The following is a 27,428-nucleotide window of genomic DNA, read 5'->3' as shown; positions in this document are numbered from 1 at the left end:
AAATTATATTTCTAATAAAAAAATAGTGTTTAGAATCTTTTAAAAATAAAATTAGTCATAAATTTTGTGTAAATCAATTGTATTATTTAAAATTTTAATCGTTTTCTTGAGTAATTCTATTAACTATATGACGTATACTGTTATCCGTACGTATATGCATTTAATATCAGAATTAACATTGAATTACTAAAAATATTATAGCGTGATATAAGACATATGGTAAGTACAATTTAACCTATGCTTTCGAAATTCAAATAATCTATTGCGTAATAAACCATTAAGATATATTATATAATTTTAAAAGATATTTAACATAATTTATAAATTAATACTTTTCAATCCCGAGTTATCGATATTTACTCATTCCATAATTTTATCCCTTTTATTCAGTTCATCATCATTTCTTATTACCACCACTAATTTAGCTAAGACTTAAAATCTTAAATGGTTTTTATTAGTGATGTTTTTCTTTAGCTATTTTATTAAAAGACAAAATAGTTGATTTATTAATTCAAACTCTAGTTAAAACCATATGCCGTAAAACTAACACCTGTGTAAATTAAAATTATTTTCGAAAAATTTGTCATTGTTTGGCTAATATATTTTAATTTCATACTAATATATGTATACACGTATATTTCATAGATAGTTCGCAAACCTAACATATATTTTTAAATTCAAGAAGATCTTGCTCCATCTTAGTCAAATTACCCCGCTCTCCACTGTATTACCATTTTGTCATGAATATTATTAATAACAATAATTTATTTTAATATGATTGTTTGTACAATTGTATATATATATTAATTTAACTAAAAAAATATAAGCTGAAGTCAGAGTAACTTCATTTAAAGTTTAAATTATTGTGTACAGTTTATTGCTATTTTAGAAAAATTCCACGTTAAAAAAAAAATGGTATGTTTTAATTAATTTAGTGCATCATAATTAAAAATGTTATTGTATTCAATTTTTTTAGACGATGCTCATTTTATTCGTTACTTTATTATCTTCCTGTTTTTTTTATGTACCAGAAGGTAATTCTAACATTTTATAAATATTATGCTTTTTCAAATTAATGAATTTTATACTCTTAACATATATATGGTTAAACAATTTTATTACAATCATCTTTCAATAAAAATGTGACACTAAGATACACAAATGTAATCAATATGAAAGAAAAAAAATTATTTTAATTTAAATTTATACTTGATTTACTTTAAAATATTTTTATTTTTATTTTTATTTATATCTATAATACTTATATAAAAATGTGAAAAATAATTTATACTTCAATCAACAGTTAGAGTTTTAATTTTACAAATGCAACTCATTTTATAAATACAATTAATAAAAACCCAGCAAAGGGCCGTCGCGGCACAGTGGTGACGTAGCATAGTTGGATCAAGTATGATGATATCTGACAGTTATTAAAATCACTATCATAACAAACGTTTCAATACAAATCTTTAGATAGTGTTTAATTTAAAAAAAATTGTGGATTATTCCAAAAGCTACAAGATATGCTATTCCCTTATTTATATCTTGATTTATAATATATAAATATAAAAATGTAAATGGTCTGATTAAAAAAAAAAAGAATTATATAAATATTATTTCTCTACAAAAAATTGTATTGATCTATACACTTTTCAATAAGTTATAGCATTATAAAGTTAAAAATGTAAAATACAAAATCGAGAATTTTCACATAAAAATAGCATTTGGTATGCTAAACCCAACCGTAAAGACAAAATAAAATCTGAATTTTTTTTTTTCCATAATAAAGTATATTACATTAGCTTTAATTTAAGATATATATAAAAGTGTCAGTATTTCCAGAACACTTTCAAAAATTAAGTTGAAAAAGTTTCTACTTTTTAAACTTTCATTTACGGGGAACGAGGGAAATTTTTTCAATTTTTTAGGGTATTGTCGTCGACTAGATACGATTTGTGATCTTTTGACATATCGTTGAAAGAAATTGGTNTTTTTTCAATTTTTTAGGGTATTGTCGTCGACTAGATACGATTTGTGATCTTTTGACATATCGTTGAAAGAAATTGGTCCGGTGAGAGCTGAGAAAAAGTGGTAAAAGACACAATAAAAAAAAAAACACATCATAATAAAACCAATACCTTCTAGAGTATGATTTATTAAATACAGAGTTATCTGTTAACTATATCCTTACGTAATATCTTAAAAAATTAAATTATTATATATAATTTTTTTTTAATGAACTGTTTCACAAAAAAAAATTTTTTTATTCCTTATGCTTAACACTTGTATCATCATCTAAAAATAATTGTAGTGTTTCATTTAACTTTCGGAAGTTACACAGTTAATATACACTATGGATTTTTTTTTTCTTACAATAAGCTTGATATTTAAAAGTTTAAATTAAATTTTATCTATACATTTCAACAACAAATAATTATTCAACGAAAAATAGAGAGTAATATATTTAATTAATCACACTATAAACAATTGTATTTTATAACATATTTTTCATAGATAAATAAAACTTTTGAATCACCATAATTCGATGAATGCAATTTAATTCAAAGTGTTTTTGTGTTAAAATAAGCCTTTTGTAAATAAACAAATTAAATAATAATTTTATATTAATGAATATTAAAATTAATTGTAATTTTTTTTAATAGTACATGGAGCAGGTAGCACAAATGGTAAGATATTTAATGATTCATACATTTATTTTTAGTATTATATTATATATTTTTTCCCTGTAGAAGGAATTAAGAATATGAGTGGATAAAATTATTATTTACCTGAAATGAGCGGCTGGGGCAGTGGGTGCCCCCCGTAGTCTGGGACACTATATTAATTTGATGTGGCTAGTCGAAAGAAATCGGTACAGTGAGAGCTGAGAAAAAGTGGTAACAGACACAAAAAATAAAAATAAATAAATATAGTTTAAAAAAACTAAAAAACACGCTTTTAAAGCACATCGAACTAAAAAGTTAAAAATAACTTTTATAATAAGCTTAAAACAACAATGTGCGAAAAGTACTGGTATTATTGTGATAAAAGCGTCGGGCGCTCAATATACGAAAAATATGGCACAAAGCACCCACGCTTTTATCACAATAATACTAGTACTTTTCGTACATTATTGTTTTAAGCTTATTATAAAAGTTATTTTTAACTTTTTAGTTCGATGTGCTTTAAAAGCGTGTTTTTTAGTTTTTTTAAACTATATTTATTTATTTTTATTTTTTGTGTCTGTTACCACTTTTTCTCNAACTATATCTTACGTAATATCTTAAAAAATTCAATTATTATATATAATTTTTTTTTTATGAACTGTTTCACAAAAAAAAATTTAATTTCTTATTCCTTATGCTTAACACTTGTATCATCATCTAAATTAATTGTAGTGTTTCATTTAACTTTCGGAAGTTACACAGTTAATATACACTATGGATTATTTTTTTCTTACAATAAGCTTGATATTTAAAATATTTATAAGTTTAAATTAAATTTTATCTATACATTTCAACAACAAATAATTATTCAACGAAAAATAGAGAGTAGTATATTTAATTAATCACACTATAAACAATTGTATTTTATAACATATTTTTCATAGATAAATAAAATTTTTGAATCATCATAATTCGATGAATGCGATTTAACTCAAAGCTTTTTTGTATTAAAATAAGCCTTTTGTAAATAAACAAATGAAATAATAATGTTATATTAATGAATATTAAAATTAATTGTAATTTTTTTTAATAGTACATGGAACAGGTAACACAATTGGTAAGATATTGAATTATTCATACATTTATTTTTAGTATTATATTATATATTTTTTCCCTGTAGAAGGGATTAAGAATATGGGCGGATAAAGTTATTATTCACCTGAAAAGAGCGGCTGGGGCAGTGGGTGCCCCTCGTAGTCTGGTCGCTGGGACAAGGGACACTGCTGAGCGCTATTTAATGTGGCTAGTCGGGACGTAGTTGTGATCTTTCTCACTTGATTTAATTACTGAAAAATTTATTTTTATTATGATAGAACATATTTTACAAGTTTACTCTGGCATGTTATATGATTTTTATAAACATTTTTCTTTAAATAATAAAACAGCAGTAATTATTTAATTAAATACTTAGTTATGCCCTCAAAAGCAATGATTTTTATAATTATACATATATATATTACATATATTTAATTTATCTAAATTATATTTATTGCATTCATATGTTGTTTTTTATTATATAACTGTATTACGAATTGTTTTAACTCTCAATTTTTATTTTAATGCGCATATTTTCACTCCCCCATCTTGTTTTTTCAATGATACTTTAAATATAAAAAATCCATCCTAGTAGTATCCAGATATTATTAATATTAAAAAAGTTGCACGATACAGCTTTTTAATACGATTTAAAATGATTTTTTAAATATTTTAACAGGATTTCATTAAATACATATTTTAAGACATAGTAAACTTATCAAAATTAATGTATACATTTTTAATTTAGTTTTAAGTAAAATTGATTAATAAATTATTTATAGAAATTATATACTTAAAACGGATAAACCAATAAATTTATCAAAATTAACCACAAACGTAAAAATATGTAGTCCAAGAATGGTTTTTGTTTAGAAAAATATTTTTTTAAACATAGTTAATTATAATGATAAAAATACAAATTTTGTATGACTAGAAAAGTCAGGGAGGACTGGGTGGATGGAACATAATTCCTCACAGTGCGGAAGGACGGGCGATTGAAATTATTATTTGCTTAGAAATTGCGGCTATGGCGGTTAGGGTCAGTACTCCCAACGCTGTCACGAGGGACAGCGCCGAACGCGTGCATTTTGTTTTGATGTGACCCATCGGTGGCGTGGTGGTGATCTTTGTGGCTTAATGTTTACATCATCGTTGGTGATTTTGGCTTTATGTGTTGTACTAATTAATCACCCAGCCGTTTCCCTCCAATTCCAGAACGAGAACGGACGAGGAGTAGTCAGTTTGCTCGTTACAGTCTTTAACTTTTGGTTTCTACATTCTACAGGATTTGCGCACGGGTAGTATATCTGCGTGTTAACGCCAATATACTTCAATGTTATCACGAGTGGCAGTGCGAGGAGGCGGTTGTGTTTTAGGTGTCTGTATTGAATTGCCGTCGACATGGGACCCTTTATTGGGTATTGTGATAACATGTTTGTCGTTGTGGTTGCCGGACATGTGTGATGTAGTGAAATTTAAGTTATTTAGATGTAGTGCTCACCTGGTTAATTTACTGTTATTGATACTCGAATTATGTAAGTAAATCGACGCGGCGCTGTCTGCATAAAATTTAAAGGAAGCATATTATAAAAATGACCTGAATTTGTTTGTCACTCATATATCTGTAAATATTCAACAGCGGCGTATCGTTTTTACACGTCTGATAAATTTTTACTCGAGTAAGCGACGATATTCCTTTTGCCCTCATCGTTGCTGTGCTGAAATAATACTGCCTTGGCATTAATTTCGCCGGGATCGTTTTTAGTCTGAGGTAATAAGAAGCAGTGAGTCACACATTACTTTTTGATGTGCTGAAATGCATTTTGCTGTGTGTTGAAGTACGACTAGTTTTCCTCGTTTTTTAGTAGTTTGGTAAGAGGGTCTATACTGCCTTCGTAATTGTCGACGAACTGACATTTACAACCTTAAAAATTTGCGTGTATTTCTGAAATTGCGTGGGATTCTTATGGCGAGTAAGGACTCGAGTTCTTAATCAATGCCCTTCTCATGTACTAGATGTCTCAAAAAAGAAAATTTTTGATAACTCAGTTTCATATTTTTTTATTTGGCATGTTATATCATGTTGTTCTAGGCGTCCAGATATTTACTGAGGTGGTACAAATGTTTTCTACGCTAACCAAAAATATTAGAATATCGTCCACATAGATCTGTATAAAATCCTGGGTGCATTTTTAAGTCCAAATGGAAGTACGCGAAATTAAATAAACAAGCCTATAAATATAGATATTATTAGTGTTTAGAAAATATCTATACCTAATTTATAAAATAACAATTTAATTATTTCCAATTATTATACCGGCAAAATAACAAATAAAAAAACCAGGTCGTGCCAATGCTGGAATGTTGCAATTTGGGACTAGTATAGATGATATCTGACGGTGAATAAAATACATAAATAACACAAAAAACGGTTATATGGCACCATTTATATATAGAAGATAAGTCGCCGGGACAATTTTTTTTTGAATTTTTAGTATGTGACATAAGCTATAACTTAACATATGTTTGAGTTTTCTAGTATTTCAGCAACATTTTCGAAAGTTAAGTTGAAAGGTTCACTCTTCATGAATAATTAACTATTTTGAACCTATTTTAATTAGCTATTTAAAGTCGACAGATTAATGGTTAAATTTTCAAAAAAATATATACTTAAAGGAAAAGGGAAACAAGGTATTCAAAAAGTGATTACAGTTTTAAGTAAAAATAACAACACGAAAAACAGTGACTTTTTATACAAAAATAACATTTTTTGATTTACTTTATAGGACGTAGGTAATCAGGAAGATTACAAAAAATCAACTACAGTCAATTTTCGTAATCCGAGTTTTTGTTGTAAAAATGCAGAAGGAACTCATGATATATCAAATATGTGTTCTAAAATTAAAAATCATAAATATTTGCGATCTGTGATCTTTTGACGTAACATTTTAATAATTTTGAGCAAAATCGGTTAAATAGAATCGAAAATAGTAGTATATAGCACGAAAAAAAAAACGGGAAAATAAAATCTGTTGCTTTTCGGTTATGCGTCGAAGCTAATAAATTATACTTACACTTTTCTTTGTGGTCATTATATTAAATTATTAATAATTTGTGAAACACTAGTTAAAAGTTATTATCGAAGTCGATATTTTCACAATCCATGAATTAATAAAATAACTTTGAAATATGAACTAACATTTTATATAATTCCTAAACAATAGATGAATCACTAGAAAATTAAAAAACCCATCACAGTGGTGTCGCGGCTTAGTGACGACATGGCATAGTTGAGTCCAGTATACATGATATCTGACAGTGATTAAATCACTATCACAAAAAATGCATCGATACAAATCTACAGATAGTGTTTAATTTCATGAATTTGGTGAATTGTACTAATGCAAAATAAACTCGTATTTCCTTTTGTTTCCTGATTAGTAGTTTTTTATTTAGAAGTGTAATAGATACTTAGCACTTATAATTTTATTTTATTTATATTTTTATACTAATGATTTTTTTTAATAAACCGCATTATAATGAGAGATGATAGATATAAAAACACCAATACATGTATGAAATATTAACGCAAATTATTAGAACAATAGATTGCGCATAGATCTCTCTAAATTAATTAACTAGCCAATGAGAAGCATTGTGCAAATTAAACTAATTCTCCCCCTCATAAAACAAGCCTATAAAAGAGCAATTTCTAGCTCATTCGTCACCTTATTTTTTTTTTAAAAATCTGGTCATGAAGCGTTCCTGCACCAGACCGTTTCGCGATTGTGCTCTCTCTGACTTAGAATCTTTTTTTACACTTGGTGTTTATTATCTAAATCTCTCATAAGTAATGTCATTTTGAAAGAATAACTTAACTTTTTATCTTTTTATTTTGTTTTTAGTTTTGAATATTTATAAAATATTAAAACACATTAAATTTTTATTTTATATTTTGTGAGTTGTTTCAATTAAGAATTTTTTAATTCTTCAATTGAAGTGTCTATTTAATAAGTGCATTTCGAAAATCTACCTTAGCACATCTAGCGGTTGAAACTATTGGTAAAACAATAATTTGTGACGTGTCACTAGGGATTGATTCTCATATTCCATTACGTTCTTTTCGGCAAGCAGTTTTTGACTCTGTAAGGTCTGTGCATCGACGAGAGTAATCTCCGATGGTGTAGCCACCCTGTCTCTAACTCTGTCGACTCTCATATCAAATACACAATTTCATAAAATATTGATAGTTTGTTGAAGTCATTACCCTAGCACATCTAGCGGTTAAAACTATTCGTAAAACAATAGTTTATAACGTGTCACTAGGGATTGGTTCTCATAAGCTATCTGGTTATATAATTTTTCTTATTTTAAAATATAAAGTAACATATATACTCAGACACCAAGTATAGAAAGGAATTACAGTGAAGTAATATCTCAAGTTTAATAATTTGCATAATTTTACAAAAATTAATAAGTAAATAAAAGTCAGTGCTCTCTTCACATATATATCTTTTACGTATTAAACAATCAAGCTAGCTGGACACAAGGTAAGAAATTATATTTCTAAGCATGTCATAAAATTAAGGGTAGACTTAAGATAAATCAAGAATAACTTTTATCGAGGGAATAATAGAATTGTTAAAGGTGGATAATTTGAAAAGTTATTAATAACTACTTTCTCACCATTCGGATCATAATAGTACGCGTTCAACGTAGATGTTTTAACTTGTATTATACAACCACATAAAAAAAATAATTCAGCCATTAAGGCTTGGCGCCCAACAATTGGACAGTAGCATATTACATGAACACACGCTGTTTCCCATTCATATAGCATGACCAATAAATATTAAGAGTCGTAAAATCCTCCTCCGTAATCATTGCACATTTCATTGTAGAATTAATATGACTCAGGTGTGAATCATCCGAATATAATTTTCCTTCAATTTACTTTTTACGACAAACCACGCGTGGTGGTAGTATTTTAATAAAGATTTCATGGATATATATATTGTACACTATATTTTCACCTTGTAGCTAAACGTACTTCAACAATCTGTTAACCATAACATCTTTTTATAACATCTACATTCTATTATTATTCCTCTTTCTTAATTATAAAAAAATAAATATCACATATATAGCCAATTATATGTTTCTTTTTACCATTCTTTTTTTTATGATAAAAGTATTAATATCACATACATAGTCAATCATCATTATATCCTTTATACACTTCTTCTTCTTTTTTTTATGACAGAAGAATAATTAATGAATAAATATTTGTTATAGCAATTAAATTAGTATGAGATGTGACACGACCGTCACGATGTCAACGGTTTGACATCCCGCGGTCGTACCAGCTCCTTCTCAGCCACCGGCCCACTATAAACCGGACCATTACACACACGCGTTATAGTTTGGTGCAAAGTCCAACAAATGCCTAGCGTCGAATACCCACTGCCATAATACGCTGTGTAGTAACACATTCGTGACACCGCACGATACGGACCGACGACGTCTACGTCAATCAACTCTTCCGCCTCAGTGTCGCTTTTCATTCTGCGTTATATTTTACTTGAACCGCTAATTTTAATTACTTCTGTTCAGTGATATATGTATGTAAATATTTAAATTACTATAAGTTATAAGAAAAAATGTCGAAAATTAGCCATTTTTAAATATGTATTTTTTTTTTTTGAGATTTCCCTCATTTACGGGGAACGGGGGCAATTATTTTAATTTTTAGAGGTAATATTACCCTTAAAACTTGAAAAAAGCGACATATGTCTTCGGCTAGATATGATTTGTAATCTTTTGACATATTGTTGAAAGAAATCGGTTCGGTGAGAGCTGAAAAAAGTGGTAACAGACACAAATAATAAAAATAAAAAAACACATCATTGTAAAATTATTACCTTCTCAGCTTCGTATCAAAGCTAAAAGGTTTAATATTAATAAATCTTCTAATTCCAAGCAATTTTTATCCTGTGCTTTTCAATCAATGTTTTTTTATGCATAAATGAGTTTTAGAAAAAAAAATCCTTTTTATGTCTATTGACAACCTATTAAAAATGAAAAACTATACTTAACTTAAACTGGGTGTTACATTCTTTTTTCATGAATTTAATTAAATTTATATGTATTTTGAAAAAATTTGAATTTATATAAAACTGCTTAAATATGAGATTGATATTGATAAAAATTTATTTAATATTGGCAATCAAGTGATGGTATTATGGTCTTTAGTTAATTAATTCTAATTAAAAAGGATAAGACGATTAATTAATTATAAAATTTAATATTTTATACTTTTGATATTTGATTAAAAGAACAACGTTTAAACTAAGTTTCATTTCTTCAGTGTAATTTTAATTCAGGTTCATATTTTCTTTTGATTATAGGAAACGATATATTAAGTAAGTATAATCTAAATAATTATTCCTTTTAAACATATATAGAATTTATAAGTATTTTCTTATTTAATATTTTATAGGATGTGCTTCTTGTGGAACTACAACAGGATTACAGCAAAGTACTCTGTGTTGTCACTTATATTGTAGCAGTTGTAAAACTTTCAATTGGACATGTTTGATTTGCAAAAAAGATATCATATTTAGTAATATTATTTATGATATTAAATAAGATATCTAAATTCACCAACAACATGTATAATTTATTTTGTAAATTTAAATCGAATAATATTCTCTATTACTTTTTTAATAGCTTTAAGAATAGGACACTTGGTCTATCGCATATATTTAGTGTAGTTTATTGTGTTTCTTATGTGTTATTATAACAATGGTTATCGCCTTTATAATCCTTGAAGGAGGATTCATGAACGTTATACTCTGTAATATATTTCAAATTATTATGTAACTGTTTAGATAAAAGGTACTTTTCTTTTTTTTTTTAACTCATTTCTTTCTATAGAATTTCTATATATTCTTTTGAAATATTGTCTAACGTTGAAAAATAATATAAAGAATCAACAATAGTATTCTTCTCCGTGACTGAATGTAGAGTGAGCTTAATTTTCACAAGCTATTCGCAGTAGTAATATTAATTATATTTTATTTATCAAACATACAATCTAATAAACTATACTATATAATCGCGAGCTACACATCTAAATAATAGATTCAATGACATACATAATGTGTAGTTCAATGTTTGCTCTTTAATTTTAATTTCTTCAAAAAGTAAAAAGCTTACTAGTAAAGATAAAAAAGTTAGTATCTTAGTGGTTCATAATAACAAATATTCAGTGTAACTTAAATTCAAGTTTATATTTTGTTTTGATATAGGAAGATATTTAAGTAAGTATAAATTAAATAATTATAACCTATAATAATATATAAATATATATTGTCTTATATTTAAGTAACTAAAACACTAAGTTAAAAATTAATAAAGTTATAATTTGATCAACTTTTTAACTATCAAAACATTGTTATTATACCATAAATAATAATAAATTTACTATTTAAAGGCTGTGCAACATGTGGATATAATTCCAATTTAGTCTCGAAGTTCAGTAATGTATTTTGTCAGAATTGTAAAGACTTAGGTAAAATACATTATATATGGTATTTATTAAGTAAGGAAGTGTGATTTTATTTTTCTCATTGTTCTTAACAATTATCCGGTTTCTTTAGTGGACAGCCTATATATATTAAAATTATATTAGTTAAAATAAAACATAATATTAATAAACATGCATTCGTATTGACATTGTAGGTATATAATAAATTTATGTATATACTTATATTATAAGGGTATTCATCGATATCGTTTCAAATTTTTGAATATTTTCGTTAATTAGTTAATAATCATGTTAGTACTGCATTATAGGAATGTTTAAAATTTGGAATAAACCATCATGTTGGAAAATGTCCATATAAAATTTAAATTAAACATTAAATTTTATTTTTTATGAACCCATTTAAATTAATATCGTAAATATCACGATATTTTAAAACAATATTGATATAAAAGTTTACCAAAAAAAAAAAGGCGGAATTATATCAATATTCTATAGCCAATCCCAACTGTATTAGTTATAATAATATGAAAACATATTTNGGCGGAATTATATCAATATTCTATAGCCAATCCCAACTGTATTAGTTATAATAATATGAAAACATATTTATTCAATAACGAATAATTTTTAATGATTTGTATAATACGACATAAAATTGATAATCAGGGTTCAAACAAAAGTCAACGATATCGTTTCAAATTTTCGGACATTTGATTGTGATATCGAAATATATCAATATTTTATTGTGATAATACGATTATTGAACATTTTCGTCAGTTAGTTAATAATTATGTTAGTACCACATTATAGGAATGTCTAATTATTGGAATGATACGCATGTCGCAAAATGTCAATAAAAAAATTAAATTAAATATAAAATTCTATTTTAATAAACCCATTTAAATTAATATCGAAAATACCGCGATATTTCAAAACAATATCAAAATAAAATTTTGCAAAAAAAAAAACGACATCATATCAATATTTTATAGTCGATCCCAACTGTATTATGTTAGAATACGTAAACATATTTATTCAATAACGAATCATTTTAAATGATTCATACAATACGATTTTTCATAAAAGTATAATTGTCGGAATAATTTTTTCATTTTAATATTACAGTATACTTCAAAAGCTATAATTTAATATTCGTTGAAATTTATTAAATATTCCGGAACATTATCAAAAATTGAGTATTATAAAATGTAATTGCATTCAAGAAATATCTTTATCAAACACTTCCTGTACATAATTTGTTCTTTGAATTATCATAAAAAACATATCAAAAGAATGTTTTGTTGTCTCTAGTATAGTCTGTTAACATTTCATTAGGATCAGTATGTTAAAAAAAAGTAATGGAATTTTCAAAATGTAGAAAAAATTTTTTTATTTTATTTTACGTTACCCTAATTTTTTACGGTAATGTATTTTTGGGATATTCTTTTAAATGTCTTAAATTGAGGGAATTTTTTTTAATATTCGGTGCTTAAAACTTCAACTAGATTAAAATCGGATTCTTATNGAAACTTCAACTAAATTGAAATCGAATTCTTTTGTTACTTGAACCAAAATAATCAGTCCAGTGAGAGCTGAGGATATTCATGGACATATATAAAAGTAAAAACACGTCATGATAAAACCAATAATTTCTCAGCTTTGTACCAAGATAAAATTACATATAGTATGCATATGTGTAGATTGTATATAAACATATACACAGAGTGAATGTTTATCATAACCCAATCAATTACTTGCAGAATAAAAATAATTTAAACATTTTTTTTTTTGGCTATATCTAGTTACACATTATTCTTGAATTATTAACTATGCAATACTTTTTAAGTTCATCCCCAATGTCTAGTGAAGGTGTCTACTTTGTTATTTTAAACGGGAACACATATTTTGTATTTAATAAAATGTTCGAGTTTTTAATTTAATAATTAATGACATTTGAATTTTTAATATAACTTTATTCGTTTATTAGATATAAACATTTCAAATTTCCAATTTTTGAGTTAATATACATACACATTGTATAATACACAAGGAATTATTAATACAAGTAGCTACTTGTGTTTTTATGACATCGCCGTTACAATCACAGAATGTTTATTATCAATTATAACAATCAATAGATATACTTTCACTAACTACCACTAACTGGCAACACAAAAATTATTGCCAGTATTTATAAACTCATAACAATGTGCCTTACTACAATTGATAATAACAATGCTGAGTACCTGCTAATATCGACGTCATAAAAAACCAATTTTCTACCTGTATTTATAATCCCGTGTGTATTATACATGTGTATTAACTCTAAAATTTGAAACTTTAAATGTTTATATCTCATAAAAAAAGTTGACACCCTTACAAGGCATAAGAGATGAATTTAGAATGTATTTCACAGTTAATAATTCATGAATAATATGTAACTAAAGGTAACAAAAAAAAAAAAAAATGTTTAAATAATATTTATGCTGTAAGTTATTGAGTGGGTTATGACAAAATAATCAGCCTGTATATAAATATATGTTTTATCAATAAATAAAAATAAATAGCTAAAATTAATTTTAAAACGTATAATAAATGTATAAATAATTGCATGTGTAAACCTAGTTACAATCTCACAAGAAAACGAAGCTTCGTCGTCCAGACAAAGTATGTTAACACTTTATAAAAAATATATAATAAAGAACATATGATTTATTAAGAATACTACGCACAATTCTTTCAATAAATAATGATTTTTTCATAAAAATTTACGGATTAAAATTGTATTTATTTTTATAAACCATAGGAAATATCACACCACGAGAAATGAACAAAATATTCCTATACATCAGAATTATACTTTTAATATATACACGTTATTTTTACATATAAATAGTGTAATTTTGATATAAAGTTTCGAAAATCTGTACAGAATTTAAACAATTTTATCACTATTTATCGACAAATTCCCATACATTGTTAACGTTGAAAAATTGTAGTAAATGTATGTAAATATTCGGACATAATTTTTTAAAATTGAGTTTATTATAAAAAAAATGATTTCAAACAACAGATTTTAAGGGTAACTTTTGAAATTTAAATAGAAACCTATTTTTATTTTTTACTATTAAATAGGTGATGTATTGAATAAAATGTTGACTAGTCAATTACCAATTAAATAATATTACTTTTCAAGTTGATATTATATTTATATATTGATGAGAGGTGTGTGCAACATAAAAGTATTCTTAGATGTGCTTTATGATAAATTATAGTGTAGTAATTCAAAAATGAATAAAAGTTTAGATTTTGTTAAATAAATGCCTATCTATAAATGCCGTAACGACTAAACATATTTGGGGTGTTGGATAGTCACAGTGATTTATTACGTTTAAATAGATATCTTTTATTAATTATTATCATAAGACATAACATGCATTTCGATTGATTTAATGAATTGTAAATTATTGGTTATGTATAAAAAGTTACTAATAAGTTTTTTCTACTCTACACACTAATCATAATAATTAGCCATTTGACTTTATGTAGTTGATAGACCACAACTTTTTTTTTTTGTTATCTCGAATATCGCATTGCCTTTTGATACTGCTTTATAACTATCATTGTATTGGTTATTTCTTGGTAATCATGACTTAAATATTACATAAAAACATATATGTCGTATTTTGATGATATTGTTAATTAGACCGGCACATAACATAGAATTTTGTAACATCATAACTTCATACAATGTATATCTAAATTCAGAGCCAGATTAAGTGTCAAAGCCGCCATGGAGCAATGTATATATCCTCAATAGGGGGGGGGGGTTACAACACCCAAAACCTCTCCTGGCTATGCCACTGTTGATAGATTCTTGTTATCAAGAAGTAGTTAAAAATAAATTATATATTTCATGTAATATTATTATGCAAATAACTACTACAAGTTTCAAACGTCAATGTATTGTAATCATTCATATCATACATATACTCACTCATTATAAAGTAAATACAATATAATATAAAGAAGAAACCCTAATAAAAATTGTCTAACAAATATGTTTTAAAAAAAACTTAAATTAATTTTAAAACGTATAATAAATGTATAAATAATTGCATGTGTAAACCTAGATACAATCCGACAACAAACCGAAGCTTCGTCGTCCAGACAAAGTATGTTAACACTTTATAAAAAATATATAATAAAGAACATATGATTTATTAAGAGTACTACTCGTAATTCTTTCGTTAAATAATGATTTTTTCATAAAAATATATAGATTAAAATTGTATTTATTTTTATGAACCATAGAAAATATCAGACTGTGAGAAATGATTCGAACATTTCCGTACATCAGTATGATAATTTTAATATATTCTCGTTACTTTTACATGCAAGTAGTGTAATTTTGATAGAAAGTATCAAAAATCTGTAAAAAAATTAAACATTTTTAATACTATTTATCAAAAATATTCCTTTCATTTTATGCGTTAAAATCTTCTAGTACATTCATGTACATATTTGGTCATATTTTTTTATGATTAGGTTTATTGTACAAAACAATATATTTCAAAAGGTAGATAAGACATAACATGCACTTCGACTGATTTAATGAATTGTAAAACTATTGGTTAAGTGTAAAAAGTTGCTATTATATTCTATTCTACTTTACATAATAATCATAATAAGTAGCCTTTTGACTTTATGTAGTTGACAGATTCCGACTCTTTTTTTATGGTAATCTCAAATATCGCACAGCCTTTTGATACTGTTTTATTACTATCATTGTATTGGTTATTTCTTGGTAATCATGACTTAAATATTACATAAAAACATATATGTCGTATTTTGATGATATTGTTAATTAGTCCGGCACATAACACAGAATTTTGTAACATCGTAACTTCATACAATGTATATCTGAAATATTTAAGTATTTTAGGAATTATTTTAAAAATAAATATATTACAACGTGAGAATCGTCAAATATTACCCTTTTTTTTTTTTTTTTTTTTTTTTAAACCGACCGGCGCAACTGTGGACCGCCCTGGAACTACCGTGAGGTATTACTTCAGGGCGGCCCACGCCGTCTCTAAAATTCACACCACCACGTTGTGAATCAGCCCGAAATTAATCAAGAGCTGATTCACAACGTGGTGTGGCCTCCTCCGTTGAAAGCGAAGGGGCAAAAATAACTCACATAAACAAAAAAACATATAAACACTAGTACCTAAGGCGCCGGCCTAAACCAGCGCCTTAGGTCCTCCTGTACCGGGCGGCGCGGCTGCCTCTGTCTCAGGCGTTCAGCTTCCTCCTTCTTTTTCAAGATGGATTCGGCGAACACCTGGACGAGCCTCCACGCCTCCCGGCTCCTCAACATCAGGTCCACCATGGACCCGACTCGGAACGTGGACCCTAGTTGAGACTCCAAAGAGTCCCGTTCCTGGGCCCACGCCTCGCACCGGAAGAGGGTGTGCAACGCGCTATCAGCCTCTCCCGGGCGATCCGAACAGTGGTCGCACGTCGGCGCGGCTGCTTTACGAATACGGTGTAAGTACTCGTTAAAGCAGCCGTGGCCGGACATCACTTGGGTGAGACGATAAGTCATCTCACCGTGAGTCCGGTCCACCCACCTGTCCAGCCGATCGGGTCCTATGAGGGACCTGGTCCACTCGCCTCTCGTTTCCTCCGAGAGGCGAGTCCGCCACCGGAACATGGTCATCCGCCTGAGCGCTAGCCGGTCCTCGGGTTCGAGGGACCGGTTTCGCTCTCGGCGGAGCTCATGCCCGGCGGCGCGTTCCTCGGCGAGCAGGTCGGCGGGCGGCAGTGACGACAGGATACCCGCCGCCACTCCGGACACCGTTCGGTACGCCGAAACAGTCCGGATCGCCGCCCGCCTCTGCACCCTGAGCAGGGCTTCACGGTTTTTGGACGAATACTCAAGAGTATCCGCCCAAACCGGGGACCCGTACAGGAGGACCGAGTGTACGACGCTGACTAAAAGTCTGCGCCGCATCTCTCTCGGCCCTCCCAGATTGGGCATGATTCCCGCCAGGCAATTCATGACTTTCTGGGCCCGTTGGGCCGCACGAGTAATGTGCGGCCCGAACTTTAGACGTTTGTCTATGACGAGGCCCAGATAAGTCATGGAGTCCTTAAGCGGGATCTCCACCCCCAGCACGGCGAGCCGTGGAGGAGTGAACTTGTACCTGCCCGTGAACAAGACCGCTTCGGTCTTGTCCAGGGCGAGGCTAAGTCCACTCCCCTCCTGCTGGATCCAGGCGGAGACTGCTCTGAGCGCGCAGTTTGCCCGGGATCCAGCCTCCTCGGACGAGGCGCCTTCCGCCACCACCAGCGTGTCGTCCGCGTAGCAGACGACACGCACGTGCGGTGGTAGCGGAACGCGGAACACCGCGTCGTACGCGATGTTCCACAGCAAAGGCCCGAGAACTGACCCTTGCGGGACGCCTCCCGTAACAGGTCGGATTCTCGGGCCCGCGGCGCTCTCGTAAGAGATGACCCGATCGCTAAAGTACGACCGGATCATCCGCCCGAGGTAAGGAGGCACCCGAAACGCGTCCAGCGCTCCGAGGATGTGTGACCATCGCACGGAGTTGAACGCGTTTCGGATGTCCAGGCTCACCGCCAACCCGAAGCCCTGCTCAGTTTTGGCCCTGAGGGCCAAGTCCCTGAAGAGGGAGGCCGCATCGTCCGTCGACCTCCCCCTCCTGAAACCATACTGGCCCTCGGCCAGTCCGCCGACGTCGGCCAGGTGGGCTTCGATCCGGGTGACGAGCAGCCGCTCGAGGATTTTCCCCAAGTCGTCCAACATGCAAAGCGGTCGGTACGACGAGGGGAGACCCTCGGGCTTGTCACCCTTTCTCAGAAGCACCAGCCTGGCCTTCTTCCACTTCGTGGGGAATTCACCCTCCGAGAGGCAGCGGTTCGCGACGGCGCGTATCCAGTCCGGGGCGAGGTCGTTTACCAACCCCCACACCCGGTTTGGAATCGCGTCAGGGCCGGGAGCTGTGTTCCGGCCCCGTACGCGCGCCACCGCGTCGGCCACCTCCTGGGTGGTGAATTCCTCCACCGACACGTCGTCCCCGAACGCAGGGGGAGGCAGAGGCGGGTGTGTCGGAAAGAGCGTGTCTACCGCCCTTTCCAGCACTTCCGCCTCCAGCTGACCGGAAGCCGGTGAACCGCGGAGCTTCCGCATAACGACCCGGTAGGGTTTCCCCCACGGGTCGTGGTCCACCGACTTCACGAGTTCGGCCCAGCACTTCGCTTTGGCCCGCCTGATGGCGAGCTTCAGCTCTTTGCGGGCCGACCTCAGCGCCTCCCTCGGGTCCGGGGATTCCGGGTCCCGCGGCCAACGGTTGGAGCGCGTCATAGTCCTCCTGACCCTGACGCACTCCTCACGCCTGACCGCCACCTCGGCGTTCCACCAGTGGACTGGCGGTCCGCGAGTCGACGGCGGTCGTTTGGCCGGGAGGGCGAAGTCGCAAGCTGCGACCACCCTCCGGTCCAACTCTTCCGCCGCTTCGCTCGCGGAGACGCGCCGGTCCGGTACCGCGGGCGCCGACCATTGAGCGAGCAGTAAGCCCGTCTCAAAAGCGTCGACGTCCGTGGCCGGTCCGACTCGCCAGCCCACTCGCCCACCGCGAGACGGCACGCGGGGCACGGCTCGAGGGGGACGGCCACCATCGCCGCACTCGTACACGATGTACCGGTGGTCGCTGAGGTTTTCCCTGTACGGGAGAACCGACCAGCCGGTCACGTGCGGGTGCAGCGACGGAGACACCAGCGTGACGTCCACCACCGAGCTCGAGGAGTGACCCTCGAACGTCGGGGTGGATCCCCTGTTGGCCGATACCAGCCCGAGGGCCGACATCAGGTCCAACAGTTCTTCGCCACGCTGATTCGTGTCCGCCGACCCCCAGACCGGGGAGTGAGCGTTGAAGTCCCCGGCCACGAGCTCCCCGCGGCCGTCGCGCGGCCGCCTGAGTCTCCTCGCCCGTAGGCAGGAGGACACGGACTCGAGGAGTCCGGCGATCGGCAAGCTGGGCGGCGCGTAGCAGCTCAAGACGTCAATGCCGTCTATCCTCGCCACTACGTAACCGTCGCCCGACTCGATGTCCGCGACCGTCAGGCCGCGGTCCATCACACCGATCGCCGCTCTGCCGGACCGGTCCAATAACCAGCCGGCAGAGTCCCGGACCGATCCGGCATGCGGGTCCGAGACGATGCACACGTCGGTGCCCATCTCGTACGCCGCCCGCCGGACCAGATCCTGAGCGGCCCGACAGTGGTTGAGATTCGTTTGAAGGAATCTCATCCACTAGCGGGCTGCGCTCCGGGAGATCCCTCGGCCTTTCCCCCTTTCTTCTTCACGGGGGGAGCCTTCTTTCCAGGCCCCCCCTTTGTCTTCGTGGCCTTTGAGGCCGGCCCCGCACCCGGACAGTCCTTGGCCTGGTGCCCCTCCTTTTTACAGGAGAAGCACCCCTTGGACCTGTCCGGTCCCTTGCAGGTCTGAGCCACGTGCCCGTGCTCCAGGCACCTGTAGCACCTCGGACCCTTGTCGCCAAGGATCCTCAGCCTACAGGTGACCCATCCCACACGGATACGAGCGAGACCTGCGAGGCGAGGGGCCAGCCTTGCCGGAACCTCCACCCTGGCGTATCGCCCTTTGCCGCCGGAGTTCTCTCGGACCACGACGGGTCCGATTTCCGGCGGCGACTTGTCCTCCGGACGGCGGAGGGCGTCCAGCAGTGCTCTCTGCACATCGCCCTCCTCCGTCCATTCCTCCACGTCCAGGAGCATGACGGGCACTGTCATCACCGGACGGTGGACGCGAACGTCATGCTCCTTCAGGGCGCCCTTCAGGCTGTCAGCTAAGCTGTCAGCCTGGGCGCCCGATCCCCGGACCTCCAGCAGGACGGCTCCCGTACGGGTCCGCCTGGTGCCCGCTAATTGGACCCCAAGGGCGTTGAGATCAACGGCAGCCATCGCGGTCTTTATGACCGTGGCGTACCGTTGCCCCTCCTTGAGTGGTCCAATCACCACCGCCTCCGTCCTCGGAACTTTTGCCCTAAGCTGGGCGGCAGTCGGACCTCGGGACAGTGGTGGCGGCTTAGGCTTGGGCCCACCAGGGACCTCCGCCTTGGGAGCCGCTGTTGCTCTGTCCACTCTCTTGGCCCCCCTCCGCTTTACCACCTCTGACCAAACGGTGGCAGGAGCGGGGGCTGGAGAGCTTACAGGAAGAGCTGGACAAGGAGGGGGTGGGGCTGCACCACTTGACGGCAAGGGCGCTGTAATGTCCACAGGTGGACACACATCGTTCTTTGCCGTCCCCTCCTTCATCTTTTTCCCTTTCTTCCGCCGCTTCTTGGCGGCAGGGACAGGCGGGAGCGTGCCCGCTTCTGCGTCGCTCCTACGGAGGGGAAGGGACGTGACCCCGACGGCCGTAGATGGCGGGCCATAAGTGTCCCACCAGCAGTCCGTCTGGGACGACACGTCGACTTTGGTCACCGGGGCACCAGGATCTGTTGTCGGTGACTCCCGCTCCGGCGTGCGAGTCAGGTGAAGATCAGCGAGGGCCCTAACACTGTCTATGAGGGCCCTTGCCATCTTGACCACACGGCGGTGCGGGGAGTACACCTCCAATACGTCCTCTAGTTGCCCCGCTTGTTCTCCGAGGAGGGTCAACCCAGCCGACAGCACCTCGTCGGACCGGCCTACCACCCTATTTGGTGACCCGTCGGCGCTAAACAAGTCCAGTGCTGTCAGGGTCACCAACCTGGGCTTTTTGGCCAGTACAGGCGCAGGCGTCTCCGGCATGGGGATGGCCACGCTAGGAGGGGTATCCTCCAGCGTAATGGTGGTGGGTTCGAGGGACGGGGATATCCCCTTCCTTTTGGGACGGAGAGAATCGTCCTCCCCCAGGTCCGCCACCTCTACCACATTGGTCTGTCCCGAAGGACTTGTAGAACCACCCCTAGACGCGCTCCGCAATCTCTCCAATATGGAGGGTTTTGGAGTTGCATCCAAGGAGGTGGCCGACGTCAATTCCGTTCCAGTATCCAAGCTGTCCATTGCCAATATCCTCCCGGCTATTTCACCGGTGGGAGTGGCTTGGTCACCACCACTCCCTGCAGTCGCAGTACCAACCCCGTGGTTGGCTGCAGGAGCCTGCCTCAACACTCCTGCATTTAACGTGTATTCGCTTGATCCTAGCGACACCTGGTGGGTACACCCCCCACCAACCGCCGGCACTGGGGCATCCGAATCCCCTGATGCAGTAACCTTTTTCTCCGTGTTTGCCATTATTCATATAAAATAATTTTCTGAGGGGGCTGCCCTCATAGCCAGTCCCTCCGGCCAGTGAGTGGCTAACTACACTGGTTGCGTTGCCATATATCTCCATTCTCACCCAAACGCTACCGCTTATTCGACCATAAAAGGCTTATTTCACGGCTACCCTGTATATCTACAGGGCTAACAAGCGTTTGGGCGGCTCGCTGTCCGCGACCGCTTATTCGTCAGTCCAAATTAATGGACTGCTTATTTCGCGGCTAACCTGCATATCTGCAGGCCGTTCCTCTATCCGCAACCTGAGGACGCGCCCGATTCCCCGAGCTAGGGAAACTGCGCCCGTGCCGACGTTTCGTAGCCCCGTAGAGCCCGATCACACCGACACTGTAGCGCAGCGCAACGGGTCAAATATTACCCTGCTCCTAACCTTTTCTAAATCATTAAATGCTAGTATAAAAAAAATGGTTATCGACTAGAACAAATTTTACTTAGCCTATTCTCAATTTAATAGTAAAAATTAACATTAGTTAACCATTTAACTTTCAACACTTTTCCTAAAATTTACTTTATTAAATATTTTTTTCTAAATATGAACCTGATATTTGTCATAGTTCATAAAAATAAATAAAATTTTAATTTGTACAAAACCTTTTTTAACGAAAAAATATGGGGTAATATATTTAATAAATCACAACGTATTTACCAATATAGTTAATAACACTATAAAACTAAATTACAAATATTAATAATTTTATCATATTTAATAATTTAATTTTTTTTTTTTTTGAGTATCCACTGTTATTTATCGGAAGAAATAATTTTCTCTCAACAAGTAATATCCCTTCGAAACATAGTGGTATATATTGAAATTGCTTGTTTTAATATTATTTTGCGGTTGTCAATTGTGATGTTGTATGTAATCCCACCGTAAAATAATTTTAAAAAATTATTGCGTGACTGAAATGGTTATGCTTAATAAATCATACTCTCCTTCTTTTCGTGTCGGTCAGTGTTAGAATTTTAAATTCCCGTCTTCTCCCAGTAATCAACAATTTTAACTGCATTACCCATTAATTATTGTTCTATAAAATCCTCGATCTCTCGTCTTACTGGTAGTATTGGACATTTCAATAGATGTTTTGTTGTTTGCGTGTTCCCGCACTCACAGTCCGCATCTATAGTTAGGCCCCATTCGCGCATATTTTCTTTAGTTCTTCCTACTTCCGATAATATTCTGTTAATGGTCTTCCATGTGCGCCAAGGTATGTTGTATCCTGGGTGAAGATTTTCTGCCAGATGTCTTGAAATTGTACTTTTATCGTTATCGGTGACTCGTTCCTGCCAATTTTTTAATCTTGTTACTATTTTTATAATGGGTTCACTAGTTTTGATAAAAGTCTTTCTAGATTTTAGCCGACTATTAATTTGAACTTCACAAACATGGGGTATCTGTGATCATTTATCTGTTTCTTCCTTTCCACTATCGCTGATACTTCTCTTCTGATATCTGGGGGAGCAATCCCACTTAAAATCTGTGTTTTTACTCTCCAACTGAATAACAAAGGGCTAGACCGGCAATTCGAAGTACCTTTAAACAAGTATCCCCTTTTTGTCACAATTTTCGAGGTATATTATTTTTGTTGTAACTTTTTTACCGTATCTTCGCAATGTACTTTATATGTTAGAACACGGTCTAATTTAACTTCTAAGTATTTAGGGTTGTCCACATATTCTATTTTAACTCCTTGCCATTCAATGTTCAGTTTCCTCTTTGCCTAACGATTTCTGAGATGATAAGTGCACACTTGTGTTTTGTGGGGGTTTGGTCTTAAATAATTTCGTTCATAGTATTTATCTAATGTCACTAATGATTCCTTGATTATTTCCTCTATTTCTTCGAAATTAGCTCATTGTGCGGCTATTGAAAGATCGTCAGCATACAGAAAATGTCTTGTTGTGAGACTCCTCAGCTGATCATTTGTATAAATATTAAAAAGTAACGGCGCCAGAACGCTTCTTTGAAGTAGGCCGTTGTTTTGTTTTTTCCCCCTGTAGTGTAACATAGAACATACGGTCTTTTAGTAGTGCTCCAATTATTTTTGTAAATTTATAGTCTTTCATAAGTTCGTAGACCTTTTTTCTGAGTAGTCGGTGATTGACGGTGTAAAATGCAGCACTATGGTTTATGTATGCAACGCTAGTGATTAGCTTTCCCTCATAATCATTTTCGATATGGTTTACCCGATTTTATACTTGGCCCATGCAGCTTCTTCCTGGTTGGAAATCCGCCTGTTTCTTAATTAGTTTTCCATCTATCGCTAGTGCTACTCTATTTAAAATTATTCTTTCGAATAATTTATACATATGGCACAACAATGACACTGGTCGGAAATCATTTGCATCATTACCTGTTTTTCTTGGTTTAAGGAGTGCAACCACTTTTGCTTTAAGCCGTATCTTCGGTACTCTTTCCATATCTTTGCAATCATTAAACGTTTCCAGAGTCCAAAGTTTAGTTATTGTTAAAATTTCTTTATCTCTTCTGCCCAAATTCCATCTATTCCTACAGCTTTTTTACATTTCATATCATCAATAGCCTTTTGTAGCTCGTCCATTTTAACTGGGCTCTTAAAATTGTTCACTTCTCCTATCTTTATTCTATTAATTTTAGTGTCACATTTCTTTTTTTTTTGTTTTGCCGTTTACTATGAGATTATGTGCAATTTAACTCTGAGTAATATTAAGGTGTTCTTTCGTTTGCTTCTTCTCATTATTTAAGTGATTTAATAGCTTCCCGGCTTTTCTACTATTTTATGCCATATCTAGTACTTCTATTGTTTTTACCCAGTCCTTTCATCTCTCATCTGCTATCTGTTTATCGAGGTTTTCTCCTAATTATATCGTTGTTTCTGCAAATGGGTCTTTCTCATATTGTTTTTCATATTTCTTTAGATCTTCTATTAAATCTTGCCTTAATTCTGGATTGTAGTTTTGCCTACATTCCTTAGGAATTGTCTTCCATGCTATCTTTTGAACAGTTTAAGGAATTTTTCATAATTGGTAGAAATTTGTTGTATACATTTCACTTCGATATCTAACATCTTGAAAAACTCATTTCATCTAGCCTTTTAAAATTAAACATTCTCTGAAAAATAACGGTTCTAGGTCTAATCTCCACGTAGATATGACACATGATAAGCCTGTTTTGAGATCTCAGTATAGGCGACAGCACATTCTTATGACACAGGGCATCTATTTTTTCACTTACAATTATGTTGTCTGGATTATATCCTCTTTGCCAACGTCCGCTGTTAAAGAACGCCGGAAGTTTTTAGTCGTATATTAAAGACAAAGCATTTCGTTCAGACTATTCTTCAATCGCATTTCCATCCTCGTTGTTATATGTGTATCCCCAGCCAGTGCTGTGGCTATTAAAATCACCGATTAAAAATTTTATTTCCCTTGCTGTGTAATTATAAAGTTCAGTAAATAAAAATTTATATTGGAAGGTTTATATATTGATATTATTGTAAACTTTTTGAAATTGACTGTTAATATTTCTACGTCTTGATTATAGATAACTCCTGTTGATATCACATTTATACTTGGGTGTATGAATATTTCACTCCCGTATTTTGGATGTGTTTCTTCAAGCACTAGTCTCATCCCTTTTACGTTGGGTCTGTTTTGTTGATTAGATCTGTGTGTTTTTTGAACGCATAAAACATCACATATCACTTTCCTGTACATCTCAGACATCAATATCTCTTTTTCTGGTGTTAAGCCTTAAATATTAATTGACACCAACGTCAAACTTGGCCATGAAAAGGGCCGTTTTACCTCTTGACTATGGATGATAAAATTGGCCAACGATTTTTTCATTGTGTAAGTATTCCGTTGGGATCTGGATGTATGCTACATTCGCTGTTTCCAGGGACAATGCTTGGAGGTTTCTATCACGCCCATATAAGTCATACTGAACATGTATATATATTTAAGACGATTAAAAAATGTTTATTAAATTAATTTAACAAAAATAAAATTTCTACTAATTAACAAAAACAGTTTAAGACAGTATGAATTTTTATTTTCATTCTAGATGATGTCCCCAATGAATTTATAAATTACCGTCCAGATAACGAAATTAGAAATCAAAGTACTAATAATCATAATCAAGATAATGAAGGCAACAACACATATAAAATAAAAGTCACACTTGATAGTAACGGAAACCCATTGTAGGCAAAAATTCTAAAATTATTTCCATGTATACGTTCTAATATTAAAATTTTTTTACAGTTACGATTTTTTGGAAGTAGACGATGATTAGTCATAGAAATATTTGAAAACAAAATATATGAGTACAATATTTGAAAACCTTAACATCTAACTAAAATGTTGATACAATTCATGCGTTAAATTACATAATTTCATATTATAAATATAAATATAATATATAATATAAATTTCATTTGAATTTTTAATAATTACCAGTTTTGAGCATAAGTAACCAAAATAAAATCTAGCTACAATACAAGTAACTCACAGTTGGTCACAGACCATTTATTGACATCAGTATAGAATGTGTAATATGTTACATAGTAATTTGTTTTAGTTTCAACAATTACAGTTGTAGGAAAAAAATGAATGTAGTGTGTTTTGTTCTTGCTTATTTATAAATAATTAAAAATAAGGTTGGGTACGCTTTTTACGACTTTTTATTTACAATGTCTGCCAATACAATATTCTTAACTTAAAATAAATTAAATTAAAATAATGATATACCTCGGGTTTAGCTATTCAGTACATATAGACTTACAAAGGTATTCTGAATTAGTATGCCTAAACCTAGAAAAATATATATATCTATGCAACCTTTACTTCTGTCTGTCCATGCAATATCCCTTAGAACAAAGATACGACTAACTAATCAGTACATAATGTACATTGTGTGTATGCAAGGTGGGTCCGCTATTAGTCCAACAATTATAATAAATTTTGATGTAGTCAATATTTTACATTTCATTATTTTTTTAATAATTGTTATACGTTGAACTATAAACATTTTATAATGAGTAATAGCTCTTTTATTTATATATTTATAACTTTAATTTACGAAAAATAAAAAAAAATGCTGGTTTTTATAGTAATCATTTACTTTTCTAAACTTCATTAGCTGAATTGAATAAATTGTATGGCTTATTAGCATTTCTCTAAGAGATTAATAAATTTATTAAGTGAAAAGTAGTTCATTCTTTTAATATTCTCCAAAAAAATCATCTGAGTAAAAAAGTTGTTATTTATTTTAGACAATTGTTTTTATCTTTAAATCCATTAATTATAATATTCTTATTAGAAATACTAATTGACACGAGATGTTAAGGTTGGGTTTTTTTTTAATAATATTATTATAAGATAATTTTTAAAATTGCTACCTGAGATGTGCCGAGCACAATAATCTAGGTGACGGACTGTTTTTCACCGAAAAGGGCTTAAAGCCTTTTATTAAAACGTAATCAAGGACAGATAGATAAGTAATTTGCTTGCATAATCACCTAAATTGTATAGAACTCAAAAATATAGCTAGAACACCTAATTTTTTTACCGATAGTAAACATTTATAATTTTTCTTAAATAAACAAAATCTGTTATTGTGTTAGATTATTTTGATTATTTTTAAATCATAAAATTAATATTGATATTTAAGAATTTAGTTTTCAAATTAAATTGATAACTTTTTAATAAAGTATTAAAAATTAAACGTCTTAAACTNATAACTTTTTAATAAAGTATTAAAAATTAAA

General features: G+C 34.3%; 2 protein-coding genes across 4 annotated transcripts in view; one reads left to right on the top strand and one right to left on the bottom strand.

The window, feature by feature from the left end:
* Positions 1-27,428, bottom strand: part of LOC126897467 (uncharacterized) — an 84,108-nt gene that overhangs the window by 24,593 nt on the left and 32,087 nt on the right. The gene's annotated exons all lie outside the window — the stretch shown is intronic.
* On the top strand, positions 200-26,095 carry LOC126897469 (uncharacterized). Of its 3 annotated transcripts, none has more exons than XM_050671107.1 (11): positions 200-219; positions 977-1,034; positions 3,760-3,783; positions 10,169-10,183; positions 10,261-10,383; positions 11,072-11,083; positions 11,257-11,334; positions 13,936-13,977; positions 15,444-15,485; positions 25,724-25,862; positions 25,924-26,095. In XM_050671107.1, the coding sequence occupies exons 1-11, from the start codon at positions 217-219 to the stop codon at positions 25,952-25,954; spliced, it is 567 nt and encodes a 188-aa protein (XP_050527064.1). In that variant the 5' UTR covers positions 200-216; the 3' UTR covers positions 25,955-26,095. The 3 variants fall into 3 exon arrangements, with proteins under 3 accessions (XP_050527064.1, XP_050527065.1, XP_050527063.1); XM_050671106.1 differs by lacking the exon at positions 200-219 and adding an exon at positions 791-915; XM_050671108.1 differs by lacking the exons at positions 200-219; positions 15,444-15,485 and adding an exon at positions 790-915.

Source organism: Daktulosphaira vitifoliae, unplaced genomic scaffold (genome assembly GCF_025091365.1).
Source record: "Daktulosphaira vitifoliae isolate Bord-2020 unplaced genomic scaffold, ASM2509136v1 Scaffold_2, whole genome shotgun sequence".
NCBI lineage: Eukaryota > Metazoa > Arthropoda > Insecta > Hemiptera > Phylloxeridae > Daktulosphaira > Daktulosphaira vitifoliae.
Note: the sequence above shows the minus strand (reverse complement) of the source record. Positions and strands in the feature narration are given on the sequence as shown.

Bases quoted from the DNA above. Each gene is read 5' to 3' on its own strand.
- LOC126897469 (XM_050671107.1), top strand. The intron at 1,035-3,759 runs GTAATTCTAACA...TTTTTTTAATAG, and splicing joins TTTTTTTTATGTACCAGAAG to TACATGGAACAGGTAACACA. The intron at 13,978-15,443 runs GTATGTTAACAC...GTGTAAACCTAG, and splicing joins AGCTTCGTCGTCCAGACAAA to ATACAATCCGACAACAAACC.